Raw genomic sequence first — 27,508 nt, forward strand, 5'->3', positions numbered from 1 at the left:
GCTTCCCTGCCTCTCGTTGTTTAGCCCCTATGCTTCCCCATGGAGGATCTTATTCTGTAATTCCCTGTGTCCCTGCTTGTCTGGAGCAGGGACAGGTCTGATTTAGCCTTGTATCCTGTACACCTAACACAGGAAAGGCTCGGCAAATGTTCAGTATTAAGTGCCACAAGGATGAACAGTGCGTATGTGTGGTATGAGGGTGTGGGGTGAGGTCAGACAATTAGGCTGGCCCAGGCGAGAGCACCAGCAGTATCAAAAACAGCTAGCGGACGTCCGCGGAAGGGTTCCTTCGAATGGACTACAACTACCAGAAGGCAGAGAAGTAGACTACAACTCCCAGAAGGCGGCGCGAGCACGTAGACAGCCGGGTACTCTCGTGAGACTACCTGCTAAGCGGAAACGGCGGGAGTGGCAGCTGAGATCTCGCGATATTTGGGGCTGCCCGAGACGCGCCTGGTGCTGGAGAGGAATCTCAGGGTACTTGGAGGTTGTGTCTTCTCGGCCGGGTGGTAGGGAGGTTCGAGGAGCTTCGCTTGATTGTGTATCTGCGACTGTTTGTGCGTGACCTTACTGTCCCTGCACGCGTGCGTGTGAGTGTGAAGGCTGTGGGTCTGCAGGTGTGTGTGTGTGACCTCAGTTTCCTATCTATGCCGGTGAAGCTCTGCTCGCCACTGTGGATTAGCCGCTGTGTCTGCGTAGGGACTGTTGAACCTTTGGGACTGAATTTACCTATCTGCCCGTGGGGCCGGAGCATTAGGGTCTTCTTTCTGACTCGAGTCCGGAGTGGGGGATTTGTATCTGTGCGTTCCCACTCCTGCTTTTTGCTGCACTGCGATTGTTTAGTGCCGTTTAACTAAATGCATTTAGTGCCCTATCGGCTCCCCTTATTTTATTTTATTTTATTTTATTTTATTTTATTTTATTTTATTTTTTATTTTTAGTGTTTATTTATTAGTTTTGAGAGAGAGGGAGACAATGCGAGTGGGTTAGAGAGAGAGGGAGACACAGAATCCGAAGCAGGCCCCAGGCTCCGAGCTGTCAGCACAGAGCCCGTTGGGGGGCTTGAACTCACGAGCTGTGAAATCATGACCTCACGAGGTGTGAAATCATGTCCCTAGCTGAACTTGAGTGCTCAACCGACTGAACCACCCAGGCGCCTCTCAGTTCCCTTTATTTTAAAAGTTAGTAAAATAGAAAATGCAGAGCCTTGGCATGTTGGAATTATATCCCCTAGATCCTCCTAAAATTGCTGAATGGTATTTAAAAATTAGAGTGAGGCTAAATTTTGCCAGAGGAAAACTTCCTACTGTCTTTAGAAGTGTTTAGAAGCCTGTACCAGAGGATAAGTAGGAGACATTCCTAAGTAGGGGAAGTGGTGCATGTCTGGGGAGCAGGGTTTTTCCCACACATCTCTTGTAGTGGCTGTAACCACCTTGCTCGGTAGCGTGTGTGTGTGTGTGTGTGTGTGTGTGTGTGTGTGTGAGAGAATATGTTACATATGATTTAATGTAATACAAATATATATAAAATATGTACAATGTAGCATATAATATATGTATATATCCCCAACACGTGGGCTTCAGGAGTGCCTAAATGGGATTTCAGAAGCTGCGGAGTCAGCAAGAAGAGCAGTCTTAGCAGAATGCCAGCCCCTTGAGCTCTCTCTTGAGTTCCTTGCCTTAACGTTGGAGCCAGGGATTTAAAGTGCCCTGTGGCCTTTTAATGTCTTTGGGTTTGGGAGCAGGGTGACATTTGGGGGAGCTAGAAGTTGTTCATTATTATGAGGGCAGAGAGTAGAGTGTGTTGACTGGTGGGGGAGAAGGCCAGAGCAGAAGCCAGTAGTGAGGGCATCCTGGCTCCCTTTCCCCCAACCCCCCATGTTTGGTTCTGCTTTGTCCTAGGCTCCAGCCCCTCACTGTTCCTGTGTTGAGCAGGGTTCTTACTCTCTGGCCCTTTTTTTTTTCTAGCCCTGGTTCTGTGTGGCTCCACACATGCCCCTATTGTGACTGGCAGGTATTCCTGAAACCTTTACTTTGCCCTAATTACACTCAACAGAGGAGGCTTACACATCACAAGCTTGCCACAAGCTGAGGCTCTTTATTCTGGCCCTGTCTTTCTAAAGGGTAGATAGAGAACCTGCCATTTTTCTGGCTGTGGCTTACCTGCATGACTGATGTCCTGGGAGCTTGAGGCTCAGTAATCATAGGCTTCAGCCCTACAACCTCTCTGCCTGCCAACTCTTCCTGCTGCTCAACAGTTCCTATGAGTCCAGCAAAGCTCAGAAGAATCAAGCACTATCAACAGCTACCTTGGCTGTGTAAATAGGTGGTTCCAACAGGAACTAACTAGAGTAATGGGCCTACTGGTTTGGGATTTGATCTTTTTTGAGCGTAAACATAAAAAACTGCCAGCTATCACCCTTCACATAACTGTTGGATTGAACCAACTTGACCTCGCCTTCAAACGTTGGTTAAATTATCCACTTTTTATTCCTCAAGTAAACCTGCCCCCCCCCCCCCCCCCCCCCCCAACCTGCAACACACACACACTTTTCTAGAAAGGTAAGTAGGCTTTGGCCCTTAGCAAAACTTGCTCAGCAGGCTAAGTAGTAAATCTCGGGCTATACCACCTAACTGTGAGGAAGTAGTTGAAGTCGCCAACATGCATTTGTGTCCTAAGTTTAGCTGATTACTTTCAGTAACATGTTCCTTGGGAATGATCATCAGCTTGATGTAGAGGAGGTTAAGGGTCTGCCAAAACGAAGTTCAGTCTCTGGTTTGGCACCAGTTAGCTGGGGCGGGACAGTGTCAGGGTTTGAGATCTGGAAGGTAGGTTTCCCTGGAGAGTCAAGAAATGTGTTTCTGTCACCTACTGAGGGTGCTAATCAGCGTGCTGATTAGACCTGGGAAGGAGCTTGCAGGTAAGCCCTCTAGACCTTGCCAGTTGCTAACAGGGCTCCCCAAGCCCTGGAGTAGACTCAGTTCTGCTCTGGGCAAGCATGGCCCTGGCTGAGGCCCTGATGTAGAGCAGAGATTGAAATTACTGGCAAATGGAACTTTGGAGGAGTCTTGCTCTAGGGAACTGGCCTGTGCTTAACCTCCTGCTGATTAACCCCTGGGTCTGGGCCTCTGGGAGACCTTTCCAGTAGGAGTGGGATAATAGACCCAAATATGATCCTCAGCTCATGTGGGTGTGTGCTTGAGTCTCAAAGGCAAATACTGGGCAAAGAGACCCTAGGGAGCCAAGGGGTCGGTGGAGTGAAGAGGCAGACCCTTTGGGTGTGCAGTCACTGAGGTAGCCACTGCGTGACTCACAGATGCTTCTCCTTGGAGTTGGCCTTGGTGTCCCCTCTTGCTGCTGATTCTGCCCATTTTGAGTGCATCTGCCAGGACTCTGCTACAGAGAGTCCTCACCGCTGTCTTTTATACATTGACTCAAGTTTCAGCTGGAAGGAGATCACCTGGTCCTACCTCCATATTTTTCAGATGAAGAGACAGGTCCACAGAGGGAAGTACCCAGAACTGAGCTCACACACCAGCTCGGGAGCCCAACCATGGACAGGGCTTAGGGCTCCTGCTTCATCAGCCAGACTTCTGTGCCCCACCTTGCTTTAGAAGGTGCAGTTTATTATTCATCCAGCAGGTGCCTGGTGGTTGACAATTAGACCTGGTCACAGTGCAGGGAGCTTGCTGGTGGCAGCAGTGGTGGTGGAGAAGTATAGAGGAAGAGGCAAGGAAACAGATGAACAAATTGAATCACTGATCACCAGAAAGGTGCCTCCCAGAATAGGGCCCATCTCAGATGATTGCAGGTATGACACCTGTCTTCTCAACTCACTTCCCTGAAGGCAGTGGCATGTTTTCCACAATTCCTTTGCCCAGTGCTAGATTTCACTGTCCCTCAGTGATTGTCCTGATGGAGCGGGTACGTTTTGCTGGCCCAGCTTGTAGAGTATAGGTTTTGGTGTGTCCATCAGTCATATTATCGTGGGCACTGGTTTCTGGCAACATCTGAGGGCCAGAGGAAGAGACTAAGCAGCTGGTCTCATGGGGGTGGCCAACATCCCTTTTATGCTTGTTTCTTCCTGGACTTGGATTTGTAGGGTTTGAGATACCAGGACAGTGACAGAGAGGCCAATCTCTCAACTGCCGGGAGCACCCAAGTCCCCTTGTTGCCTAGGGTTATACCACCTCTCAGGCATCCCTGCACCTGTCCCATCCCGCTACTCCCTTCAGTCAGCCCAGCCTCCTCCAATCTCCGAGTCCTGGGCCCCCTCCACAGTCGGTGCCAGCACTGTTTTTCTAAAATGAAAACTCACCCTGGCCCTCACTGCCCTTGACCTAATTGCAACCTTACCTCCTGCTACCCCCAACCTCCCATCACACTTCAGCCTCATTACTGAGCTTCTCCTTGTTCCCCAAACCTGCCGCCTTCCTTAGGCCTCTTCACCTTTGTGAGATGGTTCCTTCTTGCAAAGTTATTTTCTTCTGTCTCTGGAAAACGTACTCGTCCTTCAGGACTCAACCTGAATGTCATTTTTTTGGTCTCTGACTTTCTCAGACAGTTACTCCTGGACAGGCACTCCCCGGTATAGATGTTCTTCACAACACTGGGCTGTGTTACATGGTGACTGACTTGTGTCTGGTGAGGGTATCTGACCTCATTAACTTGTGTTCTCCCAGCAGCCGGGACTGCTGACCCCTCTGCAACCCCAGCATCTGGCCCTAGGTAGTCTGTACATTTTGGTCGAATATATGAATGAAGTGGGTACCCCTTGTTCTGCTTTTAGATTTTAAATCCTGATAGAGCCCTCTGGAGGCCAGTCCTGGCAGTTTCCCAGCATTCGAAGCTGTTAGACCCCCATGGAATCAAATGCGTCATGTCCAGCAGATGCTGCACCCTTGGCGAAGAGACAGTTTCGTGTTCTCGTGGGTGTCACTGGGAGTGTTGCAGCCCTGAAGTTGCCTCTTCTGGTGTCTAGGCTTTTGGACATTCCTGGCGTGAGTATCCTTATTAGACGGGCATGGTAGCCTCTGGCCTTGGAGAGCTGCTGCTCCTGGAGCCAGCCCATTTTATGCAGTGCTTGGGGTTTTTGTTAATGGTGTTTGTGGAAGCCCTCTGTGTGCATTGGTGTGTAGGGGGTCCCTGAGACAGTCCAGTATAACCCGGAGCTAGATTAGCAGGTGTGGACAGAGCGTGAGGGGAGGAATTCTTTGCTAGTGGAGGGTTTGTGTTCCCATATGTTGACCCTGGTTCCCTGAGGTTCTGACGGGGGAGGAGGCTGGCTGCAGAAATGTAGCACATTCACCGGGTCCCCTTGCTGCATTGGACTCCCCACCCCTGTTTCCACTCCGTCTCGAACACTGCAGCTCTGTTCTCCCTCTTTGTTAGACACCATGGCTGTCCTGTCAGTCCAAACGCACTGGAGCCTTAGGGGTACCCCACTGCCTGTGGCTCTGGTTTTAAACTGTTCCTTCATGTGTTCAGAGATGCCTAGGGGCCACCACAGTGTACTGGGGAGGGGTACCTCAATTTTGATTAGTTTTATGTTTTTATATATATTGGGCTTCTGGGGCAGATTCTTCTGTGGGAAAAGTTCAAGGCTTTAGACCGTGTGAAAGCCAGCAGGTAATAACCTCATTTTCTTGTCTAGTATCTAAGGTCCTACATTTGTCTGTTGAACGCCCACTGCCTATACTCACCCCGATGGCCTTTGCTTTGGCCTGTCCCTGCCAGGCTGTGCTGCCCTCCTGCTCCTCTGCCTCTCTAAATTCTGCACAAATACTTCACAAGAAAGCCTTCCTGGCCTGCCTCAACCCATGTGGCTTTGGTCTGTTCCTTTTCAGACTCATTTGATGAGGGGTGCCTGGATGGCCAGTTGATAGAGCACACAACTCTTGATCTCCAGGTTGTGAGTTCAAGCCCCAGGTTGGGCATAGAATTACTTAAAAATACATAAAATACTGGGGGTACCTGGGTGGCTCGGTTAAGCATCCGACTCTTGATCTTGGCTCAGGTCATGATTTCATGGTTCGTGAGTTCGAGCCCTGTGTTGGGCTCTATGCTGACAGTGTGGAGCCTGCTTGAGATTCTGTCTCTGCCTCTCTCTGCCCCTTCCTGGGTTGCATGCTCTCTCTCCCTCTCAAAATAAACAAACAAACAAACAAACAAACTCATTTGATGCATTAAAGAAAAACCAGGGTGACTCCATCTGTTAAACATCCATCCAACTCTTGGTCTCAGCTCAGGTCTTGATCTCAGGGTTGTGAGTTCAAGCCCCACATTGGGCTCCATGCTAGCCGTGATGCCTACTTAGAAAAACAAACCATGGAGCGCCTGGGTCACTCAGTCAGTTAAGGGTTCGACTTTGGCTTGGCTCATGAGCCCTGCATCGGGCTCTGTGCTTGGAGCCTGGAGCCTGCTTCAGATTCTGTGTCTCCCTCTCTCTCTGCCCCTCCTCCACGCATGCTCTGTTTCTCTCTCTCTCAAGAATAAATAAGCATTAAAAAAAAAAAATTTTTTTTTTTAAAAACCCAGAGATGGGCAGTAGTTAGAGTGGTAAAAACAGATTTTGTTCAGAAAACCTATCATAATACGGGAAAAGAGGCCTCAGCATAGAACTAGGTTTTGATTACAAATACAAGGAAGAGTGGGGATTTATAGGCAAGGAGCCAGGTGGAGGGCAGTGGATGGGAAATTACTAAGAGGAAACATCAGGAATAAGGAGGGTTCTGGCTACACTGCCCTGACAGGATTCTTGGTGCAGGCAGGCCAGGGTGATGAATCACCGAGGGGGGGGGGGGGGTTGTTGAGGGATGAAGAGCCTGATGAGCTGTCCAGGCTGGTTAGACATTGAGGGTGGGGGATTCTGGCTAAACCCACTTAATGGGAATCTTGCTCTTAAGGACCAGGCCCCAAGATGGCCCTAGTCAAAAAAGGGACACATAGGAGCCTGACTAGAGTTTGACCATATCTTGACCAAGATATGGGATCATTGGTTGCCTTTGATATTGTTCATGTTGTTGCCCATTGCTTTTGTGTGTACGCTGCTGGGGCCCAGGCTGTACTTTTTCCTTGTATCTGCCCCATAGCTTAACATGTGACACAGGTGCATGTACCCAGTGTGTCCAGCAGGGGGCAGTGCTCACCTGCAGATGACCATGTCAGCACAGAAGGCAGGGGTGAGAAATCTTTCATTTTTTTTCTTCTTACTTTCCACAAACTTCTACCCAGAAAGTCACCCCCTCACTCCACCCCTCATGCGGAACAAGCAGTGAAAGGCAGCCAGGGATGCCAGCCAGGTCAGAAGGGGGAAGGGAGGTGAGTCTCATGGATGCTCTGAGGCACCACCTGTGGCCTCCCCCACCCAGACACATGCCCAGCACCTTTGGTACAGCTGACTAGCTACACCCGGAATGGGGGGAGGCCTGGGGCCTGGAAAGGGTTGTTGCAGCGGTGACAGCCTCCGCCCCCTCCGGAGGGAGGGAGCCATACAGTTCCCTTTTCCCATAGCCCCAGAGCAAGTGAATTTCCGGACTGGGGGTGAGTGGGGGCAGGGCGTCCTATCCCAGGAAACAGATGGGCAGCCTCAGAGCGGAGGGAAATGGCAACTCCACAGCTTCCTGTCATCCCACACAGCCAGCATTTACAGGGGTGTGAGGAAAGGGTTGCCTGAAGTGGGGAGGCTCTCCAGCCCACCCCAGGCCTTCTGGCCTGGCCCACTGTGGGGACAAGCCTTGTCTGGAGCAGGAACTTTGCTCTCCCTCTCTGGCTGGAGTTGAAGCTGAAAGTCAGGCAGCAAGAAGGGCACTGACCTAGGAGAGAGGACTCCATGACTTGGCCTCTTGGAGCCTGCCTTTCTCATTTATGTTTTTTTTTTTTTTAACATTTATTCCTTTTTGAGAGACAGAGTGTGAGTGACGGAGGGGCAGAGAGAGAGGGAGACGCAGAATCCGAAGCAGGCTCCAGGCTCTGAGCTGTCAGCATAGAGCCCGACGTGCAGCTCGAACTCACGGACCTCGAGGTCATGACCTGAGCTGAAGTTGGACGCTTAATTGAGCCACCCAGGTGGCCCCTGCTTTTCTCATTTAAAATAAAGCTGATTGGGGTACCTGGGTGGCTCAGTCGGTTAAGTGCCCAACTTCAGCTGAGGTCATGGTCTCGTGGTTCATGAGTTCGAGCCCCACATCGGGCTCTGTGCTGACCGCTTAGAGTCTGGAGCCTGCTTCGGATTCTGTGTCTGCCTCTTTGCCCCTTCCCCACTCTCACGCGCTCTCTCTCTCTCTCTCTCTCTCTCTCTCAAAAATAAACAAATATTAAATTAAAATAAAGCTGATTAGTGGGGCACCTGGGTGGCTCAGTTGGTTAAGGGTTACGCATCTGACTCTTGATTTCAGCTCAGTTCATGATCTCGAAGTTCATGGGTTTGAGCTCCACACTGTGCAGAACCTGCCTGGGATTCTTTCTCTCCCTCTCTCTCTGCTCCTCCCCTGCTGGTGCTCGCTCTCTCTCTCAAAAAATAAACTTTAAATAAAAAATAAAGCTGATTACTGCCACCCATCCCCTCAGGCTCTTGTAAAGGCTTCAAGAAGGGATAGAAATAAAAGTTTCTCATCTTGTGCCAATAACTGGGTGCAGCTCCCGGCACATGGACGCACTTACCAGTGTGTGTTTCCTCTCCTTCACCCTTTTCTTTCCTCTTGCTGTCATGTCCTTTGGGCCAGGCACGTGGTGGGCTTGTTGGGTTGGTGAGAGACAGCCCATGTGGGAAGAGCTGTGGGAGCCACAATCCATCTGCTCCTGTGGAGGGGCCTGCCACCTTCTCACCTCTTCCTGCAGATAGAACAGCTCTCCAGAGAGCCTGGGTTTGCTTGGTGGTGTCCTTGTGAGGTTTTGGTAACCAAAGGGGGATCCTTGCTTGCCTTGTGTGGGCCTCGATGCAGTGGCTTTCCCCCTCGTCCTACCCCGCGCACTCCCCTTACTCCCTGATGGTACTGATCTCCCCTTTGCTGTCTTTCTGGGTCACCCCCAGGAGCAGTCTTTGTCTCTTGGAAAGGTCCTTCTCAGCCCTTTGCCTACATTGTGAATTCATATGCTTGGGTCTTTTCTGAGCTCCCTGGGCATCGCTAGACTTTGACCAGCAAACAAGCAGCTGAAGTGTGGGGTGTAGGGAGCTGAGTGAGTCTGCAGACCTGGCTCATAACTATAGGTATAACTTAATTTAACTGTGCTTTGTACATAACTGAGTTTTCTTAAAAATTGAAAATTTGTGCCAACCCTGCATCGAGCAAGTCTACTGGTGCCATTTTTCCAACAGCATTTGCTCACTTTATGTCACATTTTGGTAATTCTTATAATATTTCAAACTTTTCCATTATTTGTTATGGTGATCTGTGATCAGTGATTACAACTTGCTGAAGGTTCAGATGAGTTAGCCTTTTTTAGCAATAAGATGCTTTTTAAAAATTTACTTTTGGGAGAGAGAGAGAGAGAGACTGGGGGAGGGGCAGAGAGAGGGAGACAGAGAATCCAAAGCAGGTTCCAGGCTCTGAGCTGTCAGCACAGGGCCTGATGCGGGGCTCAAACTCACGAGCTGTGAGATCATGACCTGAGCCGAAGTTGGACACTTAACTGACCGAGCCACCCAGGTGCCCCAGCAATAGGATACTTTTAATTAAGGTATTGTTAGAAGTGGGTGAGAGAGAATAGAGTATCCTCCAGACTGAGAAGGCACTTTGAGCTACTCCGTTTATACCGTTTATAGAGATTTATTCTCTATACCATTTTGAGCTATACCGTTTATAGAGATTTATTCAGGGTAACTTACTGATGAATGGGAGGGCAGGCAGGTTGGGCAGATGATGACCCAGGCGCTATGCAGCTATTCTCTGCAAAGTCTGGACCTTAATCCACAGCTTCTATAGAGTGCAGGTCATCGTGGTGAGGTCAGAGTAGTTTTCTAATGTGGTGCCCTCTGTGCGCAGATCATCTGTGGTGGTTTTCTAAAGTGATCCCCTCTGGGGCACCTGGGTGGCTCAGTGGGTTAAGCGTCCGACTCTTGGTTTTGGCTCAGGGCATGGTCTTGTGGCTCATGGGTTCAAGCTCCGCATCGGGCTATGTGCTGACAGTGCAGAGCCTGCTTGGGATTCTCTTTTTCTCCCTCTGTCTCTGCCCCTCCCTGCCTCTCTCTCTCTAAATAAACTAAAAAAAAAAAAAAAGCTTTAAAGTGATGCCCTCTGTGTGCCTGTCATCTGTATGTTACCTCAAGTGGCTCCCTCTGTCCAAACAAACCTTCCTACATTCTGGTCAGGGCATACGTACATGCATCTGCAGGGAGGTCATTGCACAGGATGAACAAGATGGAGAGTCCAATATGGAGTCGGTATTGTCAGCACTCCTACAGCACAATCCTGCAGATATGTGCGTTGCTTTTTCAGACATAATGCTCTTACACATGTAAGAGACTACAGTGTAAACCTGACTTTTATATGTCCTGGGAAACCGAAGAAAGTTTTATTGTGATATTTGCTTTATTGCAGTGGTCTGGAACCAGACCCACCATATCCCAAGGTATGCCTCTACTCCTGATTCACCAGTGTGCCCAGGCATGGCTAGAGCCAGACCAGAGAGATTGTGAGGGGGTGCTGGAGAGGGTGGATTTGGCCTCATGACCCATATACCAGCATTCAGGAAGAATGGTCCTTGCAAAGAAGCCTTGGAGCCTTTATATGATTGGGGAAGTTGGATAGTGGGGGTCAGCTGTACCTCAAGAGAGGCAGCTGAGCAAAAGGATTCTGGGCAACTTAGGTCTTCATATGTCCCTATTTTTCTCAGCCCTGCAATGAAGGGGTTGGGGGGGGGAGTACTAAAATGATCTGTCTCCAAGGCCTCTTCTGGCACTAGTGGTGGAAGGTTCTAGATGTGAGGGCAGAAAGGAATAGGACATGAAGGCAGCCTGGGAGAAGGTCCTGGGATTCCGGAGCTTCAGGGCGCTTTTGCAGTTCCATAATTGTCATGTTAATTGGGCTGCAGTTCTGTCTGAGCACCCTTCTCACTTGGGAGAAGACAGACACCTCTTTAGCTTTTGCCAGGGCAGAAGACAGCAGGGCTGGAGCCAGAAGGGGATTTCTAAATTTTTTTTTTTTAGTATTTTTTTAAGTATATTTATTTTGAAAGACCACATGCAAGCAGGGAAGGGACAGAGAGAGAGGGAGAGAGAGAATCCCAAGCACGCTGCACACCATCAGTGCAGGGCCCAACACGGGGCTCGAACTCACGAACCATGAGATCATGACCTGAGAGAGTCAGACACTCAATTGACTGAGCCACCAGGCACCTCTGGCAGAGGATTTCTAAAAGTGGAGAGAGTCTGCCATTTGGGGAGTTGGCAGGCCTTGGGCTTAGAGAAGGTTAAGTTTCTAGAATGCCTGTCAGGACATTCAGGGCTGTCAAGGGTGAGGGGAAGAAGTTCCCACTCACGTGCAAGGTGAAGTGAATTCTGCTTCTCTGGAGGACCATTTGACAGTGTCTGGAGAGGTCAAAAGAGTTCATAGCTCTTGATTCACCTGTAGGATTGAATCCTGTAGTGTGCCAAAATTCACCATATGTAGGAGGATGTTCATTGTAGCATTGTTTATAATTTTAAAACAAAAGTAAAAGTGGAAACAAAACATCCAAGGAGAGAGAGAGCTTTGGTGCAGCCTCACAGTGGATGACAGGCGCCCTTCAGAACAATGGCTGGATCTCTGTTGATGTGGGACAGTCCTCAAGATAGAAATGAAATGAGTTTGGTACAGGAGTTAGCAAACCATGGGCCACAGGCCAAATCTGGACTCATTACCTGCTTTTGTATGGTTTGTGAGCCAGGAATGGTTTTTATATTTTCCAGTGGTTAAAAAACTTTTTAAAGAATATTTTGAGAGCACAAAATTACGTGAAATTCAAATTTCTGTGTCCATAACGTTTTGTTGGAACACAGCCACACATTTGTTTAAGTATTGCCCGTGACTGCAGTCTTGCTACTACAGAGTTGAGTAGTTGTGACAAAACCGAAAATAGTATCTGGCCCTTTATAGAAAAAAGTTTGCTGACCGCTGGCGTATTGTCTGGTTCCTTTTATATGGTCACATATCTGAGTTAGTGCCTACAGATTTTCCTCTGGAGGTAGTTACCTTTGTGCAGAAAAGGGGGCAGGAAAGGAGACTCACATTTGGTATCATTGTGTTCAATCTTAATTTTCTAACCTCTGTGTATATTTATTTTTAAAGTCAGTGGGACTCTTAGTGGGAATATTATGGAACATTCTTTGTAACTGTATGCTTTTTTTTTTTCTTTAAATGCTCGCTGAGGAAAGGAAGCAGGAGAAACAGGACCTGGTTTGAGGTTTTCCTTTCTTTCTGGGCAGGGCCCACCTGCCTGCTCTGTGGTGGTGTTGTGGAAAGGGGTGTGTTCAGTAGCAGTGGTCTGAGGCGCTTATCTGGGCTTCTGCTGGTTTGGCCAGCCCCTTCCGTCCTTGGCCCGCTCCTCCAGGGAGTCAGCTCTGCAGTCTGCCTCTCGAGTTCTGTTCTTGAGAATTTTCTCTAGTTGGGGAAGGGCACAGAGGGATTGGCAGCCTGGTCTCACTTGAATGGCAGGAAGGGCTGGTGAGACCAGAACACCAGCTCCCCCAGGAGGCCCACAGGGAGGCCCAGGAGAGAATGGCTCCCCCCGCCCCCAGAGCCTGGTGGGAAAGGGCAAGGGCCACAAGAGGGCTGGGACAGCATAGTGAGCTGGATGGGCCCCTGAAGGCCATGTGGTTTAAATGGCTCATGGCTCAGAAGGGGAAACCGAGGCCAGAGAGGAAGGGGATTCGCCCAAGACCACCTCCCCCCACCTGGCCCCCATGTATATAGTAGGCTCAGTAAATGTTTGACAAGTCAAGGCATCATTATGAGCTGGAACATTATAAGTTGGGACACCCACTCAGCCAACCGGAACACTCTGGGGTATTTGTTAATGAGGCTGCCACCGCCACAGCTCCCCACCCTATGTGCTAACTGCTCTGGGCACCAAGGGTCCTTTTTCCTAGAGTATACCCTCCCACCCCCGCCCCCATGCTCAGGTTTGGGTCAGCTTTTTGGCTGCTCTCCAGGCCCTGGGCACTGCCAGTGTCAACACCGGTCAGCTCAGTGTCAGAGTCTGCTATGTGTGTCAGCCCAGAGGCCTGAGCCACCAAATCTCTGGGTTCCTTGCCTTGCAGGTTAAATCATGGCAGGTGCTTCCACTTTAGAATCCTTACAGCCTCCTGTGGAACCATCATCACACGCCCTACTAGAAACACCTGCTCTTTTGGGGCCACTCAGCTGGGGGTTCCCGCTGGGTCTCTCCTTTACTTGTATATGCCAGAGCTGTGCTATCTAATACAGTAACCACTAGCCACATTCAAATGTAAATTTAAATTATTAAAATTAAATAAAACCAAAACTTCAGTTCCTCAGTCACTCTAGCCACACCTCAAATGTTCAGTAGCCACGTGTGGCCAGAGACTGCCATAGGGGACAGCACAGGTGTGACATGTTTCTATCGTTGCAGAGTTCTGTTGAATAATCCTGCAGAGTGGTCGTTCTCAACTGGGGCAGTTTGGCCTCCCAGGGGACATTGGACTATGTTCAGAAACATCTTTGGTTGTCTGAACTTGGGGAGGGGGTGCTGCTGGCTCCTGGTTATAGGTAGAGGCCAGAGATGGGATTGGAGGGGGAGTCAGGCCATGGGATTTGTCTCAACCTATGGCTGTGACAGTGCTGCTTCCCAAGATCCTTTGATAGTCTGCCCCAGAGGCAGCCTGGGCCAGACTCGGGGCCTAAAAGTCAAAGTGGAGGTTTCATCCCCAAATCTGTTTCCATTTCCCCTCTCTGACTCTCCAGGAACCCCAGATGGGATTGCTAACGTACCTTCAGCAGAGAAAAGGAAACTAGACTTGCCAACTGGTTTCAGGAAGGAACCTCTGTAAATGCCAGGCAAAATGCAGACAGCTTATATAATAAAGTCTGGCCAAACCTCAATCGCATCACACAAAGAAGTTCAGGTTTTAAATATTAGATATAAAAACTCTTGGCAGGGGTCTCACTAGGGGACCAAGCACAGAGCTGCCTTTCAGGAACTCTCTAATGTGGGGGAGATTGTTTTCATCCCAGCCCTACTTCTACCAGGACCCAGGGAGGGTGTAAGAGAAAAGAGGGTTCCTGCCCCTCCAGGGCTCCTTGGCATTTGCTAGGAGAAACGTCAGGGTGAATGAGTGAATAGTCTGAGTTATTTAGTATTTCAGAAGGTAACCCAACATGTCCTTTTTTTTTTTTTTTAAAGAGTGTGCAAACCCAGGACCTAGCCTTTGGCTCCTAGGACGTTTGGCAGAGTGAATGAAAATGAAAGAACAAAGCCCATGGGGTTGATGAATCAGATCAAGTGACATCCTTCTAAAACCAGAAAAACTGGCCTGGGCCTGCTGGACAGCCTGGGGGTCAGGGTCACTGCCAAGAAGAGGTAGCTGCTTCAGTGGGGTCAGGGGACGGGCAAGGAGAAGGTTGGCTCATCACATTCTCTTCATTTGAGGTAAAGACATTGACTCCGGACGCTCCCTAACAATGACTATGTAACCTGGGAGGGTAGCCAGAGAAGGAATTGATTTAGAGACTGGGGGAGGAGCTCAGAGGAATAATTCATGCTGGGGCCCAAGGTGGGAGGCTTACCTGGCCCCCTGGTCAGAACTCCCTAGGGGCCAGGGAAGGCGGGGCTCAAACCGTGAGTGGGGGGATGTAGGCGTAGCTGAGAGGGAGGAGGGAGCCCCAGAACAGGGCCATTACCAAATTGGGAACATTTCTGAAAGCTGGCCTTTGGCACAGTCCTCACTTGAGAACTGGCAGGCAGTTTGGGAGTTAGGGAAAGTAGGGGAACTAGATCTTCAGGAAGCTGCTTTCTGTATTTCAGGATAGAGGATGAACTGGAATATTCTTTTTTTTTTTTTTAACATTTTTTTAAGTTTATTTATTTATCTTGAGAGAGAAGGGAGGGGAGGGGCAGAGAGAGAGGGAGAGAAAGAGAGAGAATCCCAAGCAGGCTCTGTACTGTCACAGTGCAGAGTCTGATGTGGAGCTTGAATCCACAAACCATGAGATCATGACCTGAGCCGAAATCAAACATTGGTCACTTAACCAAATAAGCCACCCAGTTGCCCCAGAAAGGATCCGTTTTTGATTCTTTCCCATCATCTCTTACCCCCACCTTGTGGACCTTGTGGAAGAGCTTTTCTCTTGACCTTATGTTCAGGATTTGGATTCATGTCTCAGCGGGGCTCCTGATGGTGGTGCTAAGAAGACTGAGATCTTAGGAACTCTCTGTGGGCCTCCTCTGGAAAGTGGGATTTACCAGGGAAGCGTGACGGACCAGAAAAGTAGCTGTGCACTTATAGGCTGGGGTTTGTGGTTTAGCAGCAACAGGGGTGAGAAGAACTCTTTTGAGTTTGCTAATTGCAAACTCCGTATATGTCAGCAGGAGGATGTTGCTTCCAGAAGAGCTGATGTGGGCTCAGGCTCCGTAGGCAGACACTCAGTGGGTGCCAGGGACTTTTACTCCAGGTCTCTGAGCCTCACCAAACACCGGGTAGGATGAAGAGCTGTCTCCCACCTCTGAGTTCTTCAGTTCTGGGAAGTTTCCTTTAATTTCTTTCATAATTTTCTCACCTCCATTTTTCTGTTCTTTCTGGAACTCAGATTTTGGACCTCTTGAATTGATCCTCTGACTTTCTCATCTATTTTTCTAACATTACCCATCTTTTTTTATCTTTTCTGTTCAGCTTTCTGGAAGATTTCTTCTAAACTTATATTGAGTTTTTTATTTTCCTGTTTATAATTTTAATTTCCAAGGTTTTTTTGTTGTTGTTGTTCCCTGAATGTTCATAAGAAAACATTAGCATCTGATCTCATCTGATTTGATCTGATCTTCCAGAGTGTTGACATGTCTTAACTGCTGGTTTCTGGGTTTTTTTTCTGTTTGTTTGTTTTCATTTTCATTTTTTAATTTTTTGGTCCTCTTTTCATTCTTGGTTTATATCATTAAAAAAATCCCTTTACTTTTATTTCATTGGGCTTTTGGGAGGGAGCAAAGTTGAATCCACATTATTTAACTGAAAGTTTATTCTTTTATTTAACATTTATGTATCTTTTTTTAAGATTTTATTTTTTATTTTTTAATTAAAAAATGTTTATTTACTTATTTTGAGAGAGAAAGAGAGAATCCTAAGTAGTCTCCACACTGTCAGTGCAGAGCCTGATGTGGGGCTCAATCTCGTGAACCATGAGATCATGACCTGAGCCAAAATCAAGAGTCGGATGCTTAACTGACTGAAGCACCCAGGAGCCCCTATTCTTTTTTTAATTTTTAAAAATGTTTTATTTATTTATTTTGAGAGAGAGCACGAGTAGGGAGGGGCAGAGGGAGAGACAGAATCCCAAGCAGGCTCTGTGCTGTCAGTGCAGAACCCGACATGGGGCCCGAACTCCAGAACTGGGAGATCATGACCTGAGCTGAAATCAAATCGGCATGCTTTACCAACTGAGCCAGCCAGGCACCCCAATATATCCTTTTGTTTTAAATGTGTCTTTTTTGATGTGATTGATGAATTTTAAAACTCCAATATGAGAGTCTGAATTTTGATCAGAGAACTTAGCTCATTATATATTACTATTCTATTAGGGCTAAACTTCTGCCATCTTATTTAATGCTTTCTACTTGTCACGTGCCCTCTGCTTCTTGTTTTCTCTCTCCTCTCCTTTATCATATAGATTGAGCTTTCTTCTGCTGGTTTGAAAGTTGCCTATTCTTCTTCTGGTTACCTCTGGCTTACCATTCCCATAACTTACCTTGTCACTGTCTTGTGTCTTGAGAGTCTCAGCACCATTCTGCCTCCCTCTGCTCTCCCTATCTGTGCTGGGCCCATGGGCTGAGCTCTGTGGACAGATGGCAGCCCTGTTCACCTGCCATTTTTTTTTTTTTTTTTTTTTTTAAGTAGGCTTCATGCCCAGCGTGGAGCCCAGTGTGGGGCTTGAACTCACAACCCCGAGATCAAGACCTGAGCTGAGGTCAAGAGTCAGATGCTTAACTGACTCAGCCACCCAGGTGCCCCACTGCCATCTTGTTCAGAGCTGTCCTAGAAAGGGCTCCAGTGCTCAGTGGGAGTTTGGTTTAAATGACCTTTAAAAAGGTCACCGAGGTTTTGTGCAGGTTCTGGGGATGCCAGGTTCTAAGGGGAGTGAGAGAGAACGGACACGCCTGAGAGCTCTCCAGCAGAGCTAGGAGCGGCAGACCTTCTGAAGTTGTGCACTCTGTCTCTCTGAGACTTCTGCTGCCTGCTGCCGGCTTTGCTCTTACATGCTATGCAGAATGCTGTCGCTTGGTAGGCAGGAAGCATGAGGGGGGCCTCAGTGACACGGTAGGGAGGGTTGGGGGACCGGAGTTGGCACGGGCACGTCCCATTCCGAGAGGCGGCCGTTACACGATACCTGCAGTACCACCATTATCAAGTAGGAATGTGGGCTGGGCCGTGCCAGAGCTTTTAGTTTTCAAGAGAAGCCAGGAAATTGGATTTTCTATGTGAAATCTCCCGATTTGTATATATTGGCTCAAAAATGTTTGTAACCTCATGCAGGCCAAATAGCATGTCTGTAGGCTGGATCTGGCCTGCATGCCATACGTGAGATTCCTGTTCTAGTCAGTTGATGATCCTGCCCTTGTCACCCTTGACTCTTCTCTCTCCTGGATAAAATGTCCCCCAAAGATACCTCCTTCACCTCCCAGCCGCTTCTGAGCCCCTTTACTGTGCTGTCTTAGTTTAACATTTCATTTTACAAATGATGGCAACTGGTCTAGCGCTGTCCACACTACGTGTGCTGTTTCTCACAACCGTTTGTTCTGAGCCACCACTCCCCCCCCCCTTGTTTGCTTTATTAATTACTTGTGAATGAGTAGTGTGGAGGTGAACTCCATTTTTGCCCCATGAGTGAAGGGCACACTTCCAGGTTTGGTTTTTCTGGAGTCTGTGTGCAACCAGAGCCCACGAGGCCTGGTTCCTAGAAGTAGAGAAGGGACCGACCGCCTATTTTCTCTCTGGGGCTTGGATGCAGCCACTGCCAGCCAGGCCCCAGCTCCCTGGTACCTTGGCCTGCAGAGGGCAGGGTTGCGGTGTGGATTAGAGCTCAGGACCTGTGAGCCTCTTTGAAGTGGCCCCTCCTGCCTTCTGCGGCCTTCTTGCCCTGCATTCCTTCCTGGCTGCCTCTGTCTTTCTGCCTGAGTGGCAGGAGCCTGCAGCTTTATATGCACTGGGCAGTTGGTGACTCATTCCTCGGCAGCCCCTCAAACAGGGAAGTGAAACAGCCACATCTGGTGGGGCCTGACCTTTGGGTGACAGCGGAAGTAGCTATGCAAACATGGGGCTCCCTGCCGAGGAGGGAGAAGTCTCCACAGCCAGGCCCTGAAGAAAGCACTTGCCTGGCCTGGCCCCGTGTGGCATCCAGGCCTGTGGCTCTGGTAACAGTTTTCTTTCCCTCTCTCTCCCCGCCTCTATTTTTTTCTTGGTGACAGCTGGAAGTAGCAGTGGTCACCACCGAGAGAGCCAAACATTTCTACAGCCCCCAGGACATTCCTGTCACTCTCTACAGCGACGCTGATGAATGGGAGGTCAGTGTTGGGGGCCCCAGGGCTGAGTTCCATCGTGTTTCCACCAACGGGACAGGAGTGTCCTCCTTGCAGTTCATAGTCCTGGTGGCCAGAGCAGACAGGCTGGGCTCAAGTCAGTGGTCAGGGCCCTCTGGGCAGAGGCGATGAGGAAAACATCTGTCTAGCTTCTGGCCTGCGGGAGGCCTGAAGTCTCCTCCCACCCCAGGCAGAGCTCAGCTTTGGCCCTGTGCCTGAGGTTGAGTGTCCTTGTACTTATCTGGGCTGATGAAACCACAGAGGAGCTCTGTTTCCCACCACCCTTGTCCACGTGGCTCCCAGTGTCAGGCCTGTCGAGAGCGCCTCACTTCCCACGGCCACTGGGCTCTGCTTTGCTCTCCCGCAGAGGGGCGGGCACCGGCCGATTCACCAGACGTCGAGTGTGGGCCTCACAGGGGTGCCCTGCCAGGCATTTTTAAACATTCTCAGCCTAGAACATTTCTGGCTGGCCTGTCTTCTCCACCCCACCCCCTCCATTCTCACCGCCCCAGAGCCCTTCCACTGGCTTGGACAACCCAAGCATCCGCCTCAAGCAGACAGGCCAGGAGTTCCCTGCCAGATGTCAGTTCTCTTGAAAACCAAACCATAAAGGGAATAGCTTGGAGAGACAAGGGGCGTTTGTTTCCTCAGGCCTGGTTTCTCTCAGGCGGTTGGCTCCATAGCCGGTGCTCACCAGCTTAGCTATGAGGGGGAACAGCAGTGGACTCGGGCCGGGGTGCTCAGGTGGTCTTCCTCAGTTTCTGACTTAGTGCACCTGGCCTGCATTGCCCCCCCACGGCTTCCTCCCTCCATGCTGAGAGAGTAGCTAGCTCAGTGACCCCATTTCCTTCCCTCTGCCAGATGTGGAAGTGCCGATCCGACCCCGTTCTTCACATTGACCTGCGGAGGTGGGCAGATCTCATGCTGGTGGCTCCTCTTGATGCCAACACCCTGGGGAAGGTGGCCAGTGGTATATGTGACAACTTGCTTGTGAGTGATTCTGCTTTCTTCCTCCCTGGGCCTCACTCCCAGTTTGCTGAGCTGCAGGACTGCCTTTGTATGGGATTCTTGCCTTGGAATTCTTTATGGTGGGCTGGTTTGCCCCCTGGACCCCCTGCCCTCCACCTGGTCTCACCTGTGTTCCGGCAAGTGGGCACATGGATGGACTCAGCTTGTATGTACTCTCTGAGGGCATCCACCTCTCACCTGCCCCTTGACACTTTGTCCTTCGTTCACAGGCTACCCTCCACATGCTCGTCCATTGGTCTTCCTGCCCGGCCCCATTGCCTTTCCCCCTTAGCTCTGCCTTCTCCCCAGGATCTGGACATCCACATGTGCAATCTGATAAGAGTGTTTACTTCCTCATGGATCTCTTGTGCACACTTATCTCTCCTGTAGCATTGGCCGCAGAAATGCGGTTTTCCTGTATGTTCTGGAAAACTTAGAGAGGAAGAGAGGAGCAAGGGTGAGAGGTGCCAGCCGGTGGATGGTGGAGGAGAGGAACAGAAGTCCTGCTACACAAAGTGGGGATTGTCTTAGGCCTAAGGGACCTCCAGGGAACTGTTGTCCTTAAAGGCCTTGTTTATGTGATCACCCTGGGAGGAGCTAGGTGTGTGATCTCTCTCCCCTCCTCCCTCTCCATTGTTACCCACTTCCCTGTGCACTGAGCTTTCCCCTATCATGAGCTGGGCCCCGTGCTGAGGGACCCACAGGACACTTGGAGCTCTCAGTCTGGAAGGAGAGAGTTTTTGGTTACCCGTACAGGTGAGAAGGGAATGTGCTCTGGTGTGTGGTACAGCCTTAAATGACCCCAGTCGGTCCTTTGACAGTGGAGTCACCACTTTGCACAGTGCTAGGCATATAGTAAGTGTTCAGTGAATACTGTATGTACGAGGTAATTATTCTACTTTGGCAAAGAGCAAAGAGTTTTTCAGAGTTTAATGTGATAAGCTGGGCCAAAGTTTTTGGCGGTCAGACAGGAACTTAGTCTCCTTGTATGCTTGTTGATGGGTGCATAAGGCACTTCTCGAAGAATCTGCTAGTGACTGAAGCATCATTTGAATAAGAGCACAGGATGACCAGAAGAAGAGCAACACACAGATTGTGTGGCAAGGAGCAGGGGTAGGGGAGTAGAGACAGGGGCGAGCCTAGGGGCAGTGTTATCAGGAAGGCTTCCCAGTGGGGCTGGTGCATGGCTGGCCGGCAGTTGGAGCAGGTGAGGCTCTTGGCCACTTTCATCTCAGTGGGTCTGGGCTGTGTGTGACCTCTGGGCTTCCCACTGGCTGGCCAGCACTAGCTGGTGGGATGAAACACACTGGCCTCTGGGAGTCATGCCCTGGGCTGGGCTGGCTCTCCGAGGGCTCCTTTCTTCCTCTCCAAAGCGCTGCTTCCTTTTTTTTTTCATCAGAGCTGCCCCTGCTCCCTGAAGTCTTGGGGGTTCCCTCCTCCTGAGTTGGCTGAGCAATGTAATATGTTCCCCCAGGAATTTTTTTTTTTTTTTCCTGAAAAGGTTTCACTTGAACACACAAATATTTCAGGCAATTAGAAATCTCATAAAGTTTAAATTGTCATCATCCTTGCTCTGTGGCTCTGTCCTCACTCAGAAGATATTTTGTCCTTTTATCCCTGAAAAGATCACCCTGCTGCCCCCTTCCTTCAGATCTTGTCCCTTTTCCAGGACCCAGAACTTGTGGGGCCTTTAGAGCAGTGTGCTACCTGTGACCTGTGACCTGTGCACCAGGCCTCTGGGCCCTTGGCCTGGGTGCTGTGCATCTCCATCCACCTTCTCGCCTGCGCGGGCCCCGGCCCCTTCTGTGTGCTAAATAGCCCAGCAGAGGGGCACCTGGCTGGCTCAGTCTGTAGAGCATGCAACTTTTGATCTCAGGGTCGAGTTTGAGCCCCACGTTGGGTGTAGGGATTACTTAAAAAAAAATTTTTTTTTTAAATATCTAAGCAGATCTAGAAATAGGAGGTGACTTCCCTGGGTCACCAGTCAACTGGGAGCTGGCCTCCTGATCAGAATCTAGGCCTTCTCTCCACCCAGGTGGGTTCTCAGGGGCAGAGCCTGAGGTACTGAACACAGCACTGGCCAAACAGATGTGACTGTAGGAACTGACGCCTCCTTTCATCCCTCCTGCTGCCAGAAGGTTCAGAGGAGCTGTGGTTTGTCCAGGAAGCACTGAGCTTCGAGATGAGGTGGGAAAGCTAGAGAGGCATGAGACACGGACATACTGGTTTCTTCTCTGTTGGTGTGCTTTGCTTTGAAGACACTCAGAAACCCCAGCCCAGCCCCCACTGTACTTGACACTCAGGGGGCTCTTCTAGGTATGTTCGTGACTTTTGCAGAAGCGGCAGGTGGCACGGGGCCAAGAGGAAGTGTGACTGAAACTGTCCACTCAGCCCAGTTGCCAAATTGGGAGGACTTGGTGGGAAACAGACGCTGGTGTCTGGGACTACACAGGCAACCAGATCCTGAGGCTGTGTGCTGTCCCACTTCCTTCCTATCCCCAGGAGGGGGCAGGGGCACTGAGAGGGGTAGGCATCAGCTCTGGCCTGTTCACGGCATTGTCTTCTGGACTCCCCCTTCTTTTACCAGATGGGTTGCGCTTCGGGGAAGGGCTGTGTTGACCACTGTCTCCCCAAAGGGCCCACAGCTGGAAAGGAGGTGCTGGAGCAGTGAGGGCCCAGGGGAGCACGCTCCTGCGGGCCCCAAGGCTTATTTCTCTCCCAGGCAGCGCCTGGTCCAGGGAGCCTGTGCCTGTAGTAATCACAGGAGCTACTGTTTCTGGAGCCCGTACTTGAGACCAGGCCCTGTGTGAAGAGCCTTAAGCATGTTCACCTTCTGTGCTCACAACCATCCAGTGAGCTTTTGCAGAGAGGAAGCTAAGACTCCTGAGGTTAAATTATTCATCCAGGTTCTCACGGCTAGCAGTAATCGTACATAGCACAGCCAAGATTTGAACCAAGGTCTGTGTGATTCCGCAACTCACTGAGCCGGTGGGTCCCTCTCACAGCTGCTCTGGCATGCACGTGGCGGGATGGCCTCGGCGGAGGATCACACTGGGTGGCGTGCAAAGCTTCATGCCCCGGATCATTGTCTCTGTGGGACTGTGGGGAGTGCAGCTTCCCCATCTGGGAAACAGGACAGCACCTTCTTTGCAGGGTTGCGGTGAGGGTGCATGGGATAATACATATGAGAGAGTTTTTGTCACGTGGCAGGTGTTCTCATTGCCCAACTCTAGTCAGCCTCGAAGTAGAGCCTGTGTTGGGGTAGGTGAGCCGCACCTGATGAGTGGTCTGAGCCTTCGCTTTGGGGGGTAACTGTGAAGCTTGACTTCTGCTCGCCTGGCTGCTTTCTGTCTGTGGCGTGTGTCCCACAGTGGAGAAGCCTTGTGGTTTGGCTCAGAGGCACCTTTTCTGCATAGGAGTGGAGGTCTGCGTGGAGGTGGCTGGGCCATTGCGAGTGTTGGAGGACCTCCTGTGTGTCAGGCCCTGTGCCAGCACCTGTGGAGAGGGGGAGAGGGTGAGGAGATTCGAGGTAGGGGGATACAGACAAGTGTCACCCGGTCATCCCAAGGTGGCTGCGACCCAGAGGATGGTGGGTAGGATTTGGGAGTCCAAAGCAGCAGGCACCCACCTGCCCCACTCTGGCCGTTCTTCACAGACCTGTGTCATCCGGGCCTGGGACTGCCGAAAGCCCCTGCTCTTCTGCCCGGCGATGAACACCGCCATGTGGGAGCATCCCATCACCGCGCAGCAGGTGGGCCTGCTCAAGGCCTTCGGCTATGTGGAGATTCCTTGTGTGGTCAAGAAGTTGGTGTGTGGAGATGAAGGTGGGCATCTGGCCAGGCTCACAGCCCAGGGTCGCAGAAGGGCTCAGCTCTGGGGTCACACCCCAGTGTGTTGTGACCTTGGATAAAACCATTCTGTGAGCTCAGCTTTCTCATCTGGGAAATGGAAGTCCTAGTTCCTCTCAGAGTTGGTAAGATTAAACGAGGTAGTGTTTGTAAAGGGCCTGCGTTGTCCCTGGCACGCAGCCCATATACAGTTCATGATGCTCCCGTAACTGTTACTGAGTCCTGTCCTGGGGGTGCCTTGGAAGGGATTTGATGGGTCTGGCTCATGTAGAGGTGGCGCTGGCCTTCAAGGCCTTGGGCTTTGGGTGGAACACTCGGGGGGGGGGGGGTGCATTGGGCAGGGGGGGGGGGGGATGGGCCCTGCCTCGGTCTGCAGGCCATAGCAGAACTTTGCTCTCTAGGTCTAGGGGCCATGGCTGAGGTGGGCACCATTGTGGACAAGGTGAAAGAAGTCCTCTTCTGTCGTGGCAGCTCTCAGCAGAGCTGAACCTGGGATTTCTGTTGTTTGTATCCTTCTGTACCCTGCGTGTTTTCAGGCCAAGTCTATGAAGAAGATGGACATCGGCAAAATATGGTGAAGACTTCTGGGTTTACCCAGAAGTAGGGGTGTAGCCTGGGCCTGCTCCAGAGCCTCCCCAGGGGCCTCACTTGCCTCAGGTTAAATTAGACCAAAGGCCCAGATCCCAACTTCTTTCCAACTAAGAGATGGCTGCATTCTGGGCCCCTCCCCACCTTCTCCTGGGATAGGCATAGCAAGCTGCTGCTGTGTGGCCCTGTGCTCTGGGAGGGGGAATGAGGGAGGACTGAGAAACCTTGATTCTGCATCGTGCAGGGGACCCGCTTCAGCTCCTTGGTGGGGTGCCCAGCTGCCATGCAGAGAGTCAGGGAAGCCTGTAAGTTGGCAAGATGCCGAGTTTCTCCACAGACCATGCTGTGAGATCGGGGGTACTGGGGAATAAAGAAGAGTGACTTTTAGGAGACTGTGTCCTTCCTTTACCTGTGGCCTCGGAGATCAGGGGCATTGCTTGGGGTGGCTGGGGGAGGGTCTGGGCTGACGACTGACTGGCCAATATCATATGGTGGTTAAGGGCAGAGGGCTCTGAAGCCAGACAGACCCTAGTTCAAATCCCAGCTCTGCCATGTGCTAGCAGTGGACCTTGGCTCAAGGCTCAGCCTTTCTGACCCTCACTTTCCTCATCTGTATTATCCTACCCTCATGAAGTTTTTGAGAGGATTAAATGAGGTAATGTGTGCAAGATACCCTCTTCCCCCCCTTACATAGTAAATGTCAAAGGGAAGTTAAAGCTTGGTATGCATTCACGCCAATGAGTTTTTCTAACATTGACTGAAATAGACCCTCTCATTTTGGGAAAAATAAAATCCCCAGCCCGAGGCCGAGATGGCCTTTATGCAAATAACAGGCACACAGACAGCAGGGTTAGAACCCACCTTGGAATCCAGGCCCCTTGCTTCCTGATGTCCACATCAGCTTTGCTGCACCTAGGACTGGGAACCTGGGTGTCTCTGCCTCCCCTCCAACCCCACCCAGTGGCACCTGTGATTATGGGAAGTAGACTCCAGAGAGAAGCATGTTCTGCCCTAGAAAACCCCACCACCCTGTCTTTGACCTAATTGCTGTTTGGTGGCTGCAGTGGGGAGGGGCTTGTTTGCCTGTTTGGAGCTGAGGTTGGGTCTGATTCCTGCTTTCCAGCCCATGGGTGAGTCAGCACTCCATGCATGCTCTTGGACCACTGATGGGGGGAGGTACCTCTGAGGGGCACCAGGAAGCCTGCTGGCTGGGACCAAGACCTCCAGTAGCCTCCAAGAGCCTTTATCTCTACAGTGCTTGACTTAATCAAAGTGGCCCTTTGGGATGAAATTGCCAATAAAGAAAATATAACTAAAGTTGTATTGCAATAAAGAAAATATAACTAAAGTGGTAGCACCACAAACCAACCTCTTGACAGGTTTGAAGGTTGAGGTGTGGGGAGGGCCTAGATAATTGAAATCCAGAGAAAATCCCAAAGTTCCATTTAAATGGTTTCCAACTCCCCTCCTCATGTCCACATTGCCCTGTCTTTTCCTCAGCAATGTGCTAATGAGTGGTGAGGCTCTCCAATATTAACAGAAACTGCTACCATTTACTGAGTGCTTATTGTGTGCAAGGCTTTGTGCTGGGCATTTTAGGAAGACCTGCTACATAATGCCTGTTTTATTTTTTATTTTAAGTTTATTTCGAGAGTGCACATGTGCACACACACACACACACACACACACACATGCATGCACGAGCAGGGGAGGGGCAGAGAGAGAGAGGGAGAGAGAGAATCCCAAGCTGGCTCCATGCCATCAGTGCAGAGCATGAAAATGGTGCTCGATCCCCCAAAACCCTGAGATCATGACCTGAGCCCCCAAAAGCAGTTGGATGCTCAATAGACTGAGCCACCCAGGTGCCCCCACAACACCTGTTTTAAAAGGCCACAGGAGCAGAGAGGTTGATAGGCCTCTACCTAATATGTCTGCAAACGGCTGTGACTCCTCAGAGCAGGACTGAGCCTTGTTGGCTGGAAGGGAAGAGATGTCCCCATGGACGTGGGCCAGCAAGAGGTTCTGTCCTGGGGTCCACCTCTCCCATCACTGCAGTCCTGATCCCTGTTGCCCATTTTGAATGAGGGTCTGGATGAATGGGCCTGGGCTGGAGCTGAAGAGCCCAGTTGTCCCCTGAGCCCCTAAGGTTGGAGTTAAGAGGAGAGGGCAGTTAGCATCCAGACTGCATTTAGCTGGCCCCAGCTGCAGAGGAGTGCTGAGGTGGGAGTAGTGGCCACAGCTTTCCCCACCAAGAGTCAAAGCTCTTAAAGTTGTCAGCATTTAAGTTCAAAGTGTTTCTCAGAGAAGGCGCTAGTTTCTCTGATTATTTTTATAGAATTCTGGAAGCTTGACAGAACAGAATACTTGGGTCTAAAAGTCACACTCTTGTTTGGCACCCTGGAGCCTCTCTAGGCTCCTGTGGCTACTGCCGGGTGAGAGGCAGAAGTTTCCAGGCCAGGGCCCAGCCTCTACACTGGTCTGTCTCTAGCTCTTCTGATGCCTCCCCCTCCACCCGCCACTGACTCCTGGGCAGTACACAGCTTGGCCCTCCATGATCTGGTCCCTGCCTACCTTTCCAGCTTCACCCCTATTACATGCCACCATGCAAGGCTCCCTGTCTTCTAGCCAGACAGGACAGCCTTGACTGAGCCCTGTAGCTTCTTACCTTTGCACTTGCTGCCACTTTTACTGGAAGGCCATTCTTCACCCAGCTAACTCCTATTCATGCCTCTGATACACCTGGGTGCCACCTCTTTTGGAAAGTCGTCCTTGGCCAACTCAGGCTAGATTAAATGGTCTTTATTCAGGCCCTATTATTATCCACTGAAATTGGGATCTGGAGGGCAGGAGTTGTCCTATTCCTCACAAAGCCTGGTAAGTCATTCCAAGCTTCTTATACTGACAAAATAAAAAAAGGTGTGGGGCAGGGGGAAGGAGGGGGAGTCTGTTCCTTTCTGAGAAAGACATACAACCTAGGAGCCATAAAAGCAAAGGCTGATAAATTTGCCTACAGAAAAATAAACAATTCCGCCTAGCAATAGCCCATAGGCAGGGTCAAAAGGCAAACATAAATGGGAAATTATCTGCAGGTCCTATAACAAAGGACTAATTCCCTTAGTATATAAAAAGCCATACATTGATTAGAAAAAGACCAAGAATGGGGTGCCTGGGTAGCTCAGTCGGTTAAGCATCTGACTCCTGATTTCGGCTCAGGTCATGTTCTCATGGTTTGTGGGATTGAGCCCTGTGTAGGGCTCTATGCTGACAGTGCGGAGTCTGCTTGGGATTCTCTCTCCACTCTAAATACATACATACATACATACATACAAGAGAGCAAGAATATA

General features: G+C 50.3%; 1 protein-coding gene across 2 annotated transcripts; it reads left to right on the forward strand.

The window, feature by feature from the left end:
* Positions 1 to 414: 414 nt before the first annotated feature.
* On the forward strand, positions 415 to 27,502 carry PPCDC (phosphopantothenoylcysteine decarboxylase). Of its 2 annotated transcripts, XM_049613894.1 has the most exons (6): positions 415 to 477; positions 4,790 to 5,000; positions 18,610 to 18,705; positions 19,582 to 19,710; positions 23,384 to 23,552; positions 23,978 to 27,502. In XM_049613894.1, exons 2-6 carry the CDS (start codon positions 4,863 to 4,865, stop codon positions 24,061 to 24,063), a joined length of 618 nt encoding a protein of 205 aa, XP_049469851.1. In that variant the 5' UTR covers positions 415 to 477; positions 4,790 to 4,862; the 3' UTR covers positions 24,064 to 27,502. The 2 variants fall into 2 exon arrangements, with proteins under 2 accessions (XP_049469851.1, XP_049469852.1); XM_049613895.1 differs by lacking the exon at positions 4,790 to 5,000 and having other exon boundaries at positions 422 to 477.
* Positions 27,503 to 27,508: the final 6 nt, after the last annotated feature.

The sequence above is a fragment of the Panthera uncia genome, assembly GCF_023721935.1.
Source record: "Panthera uncia isolate 11264 chromosome B3 unlocalized genomic scaffold, Puncia_PCG_1.0 HiC_scaffold_1, whole genome shotgun sequence".
NCBI lineage: Eukaryota > Metazoa > Chordata > Mammalia > Carnivora > Felidae > Panthera > Panthera uncia.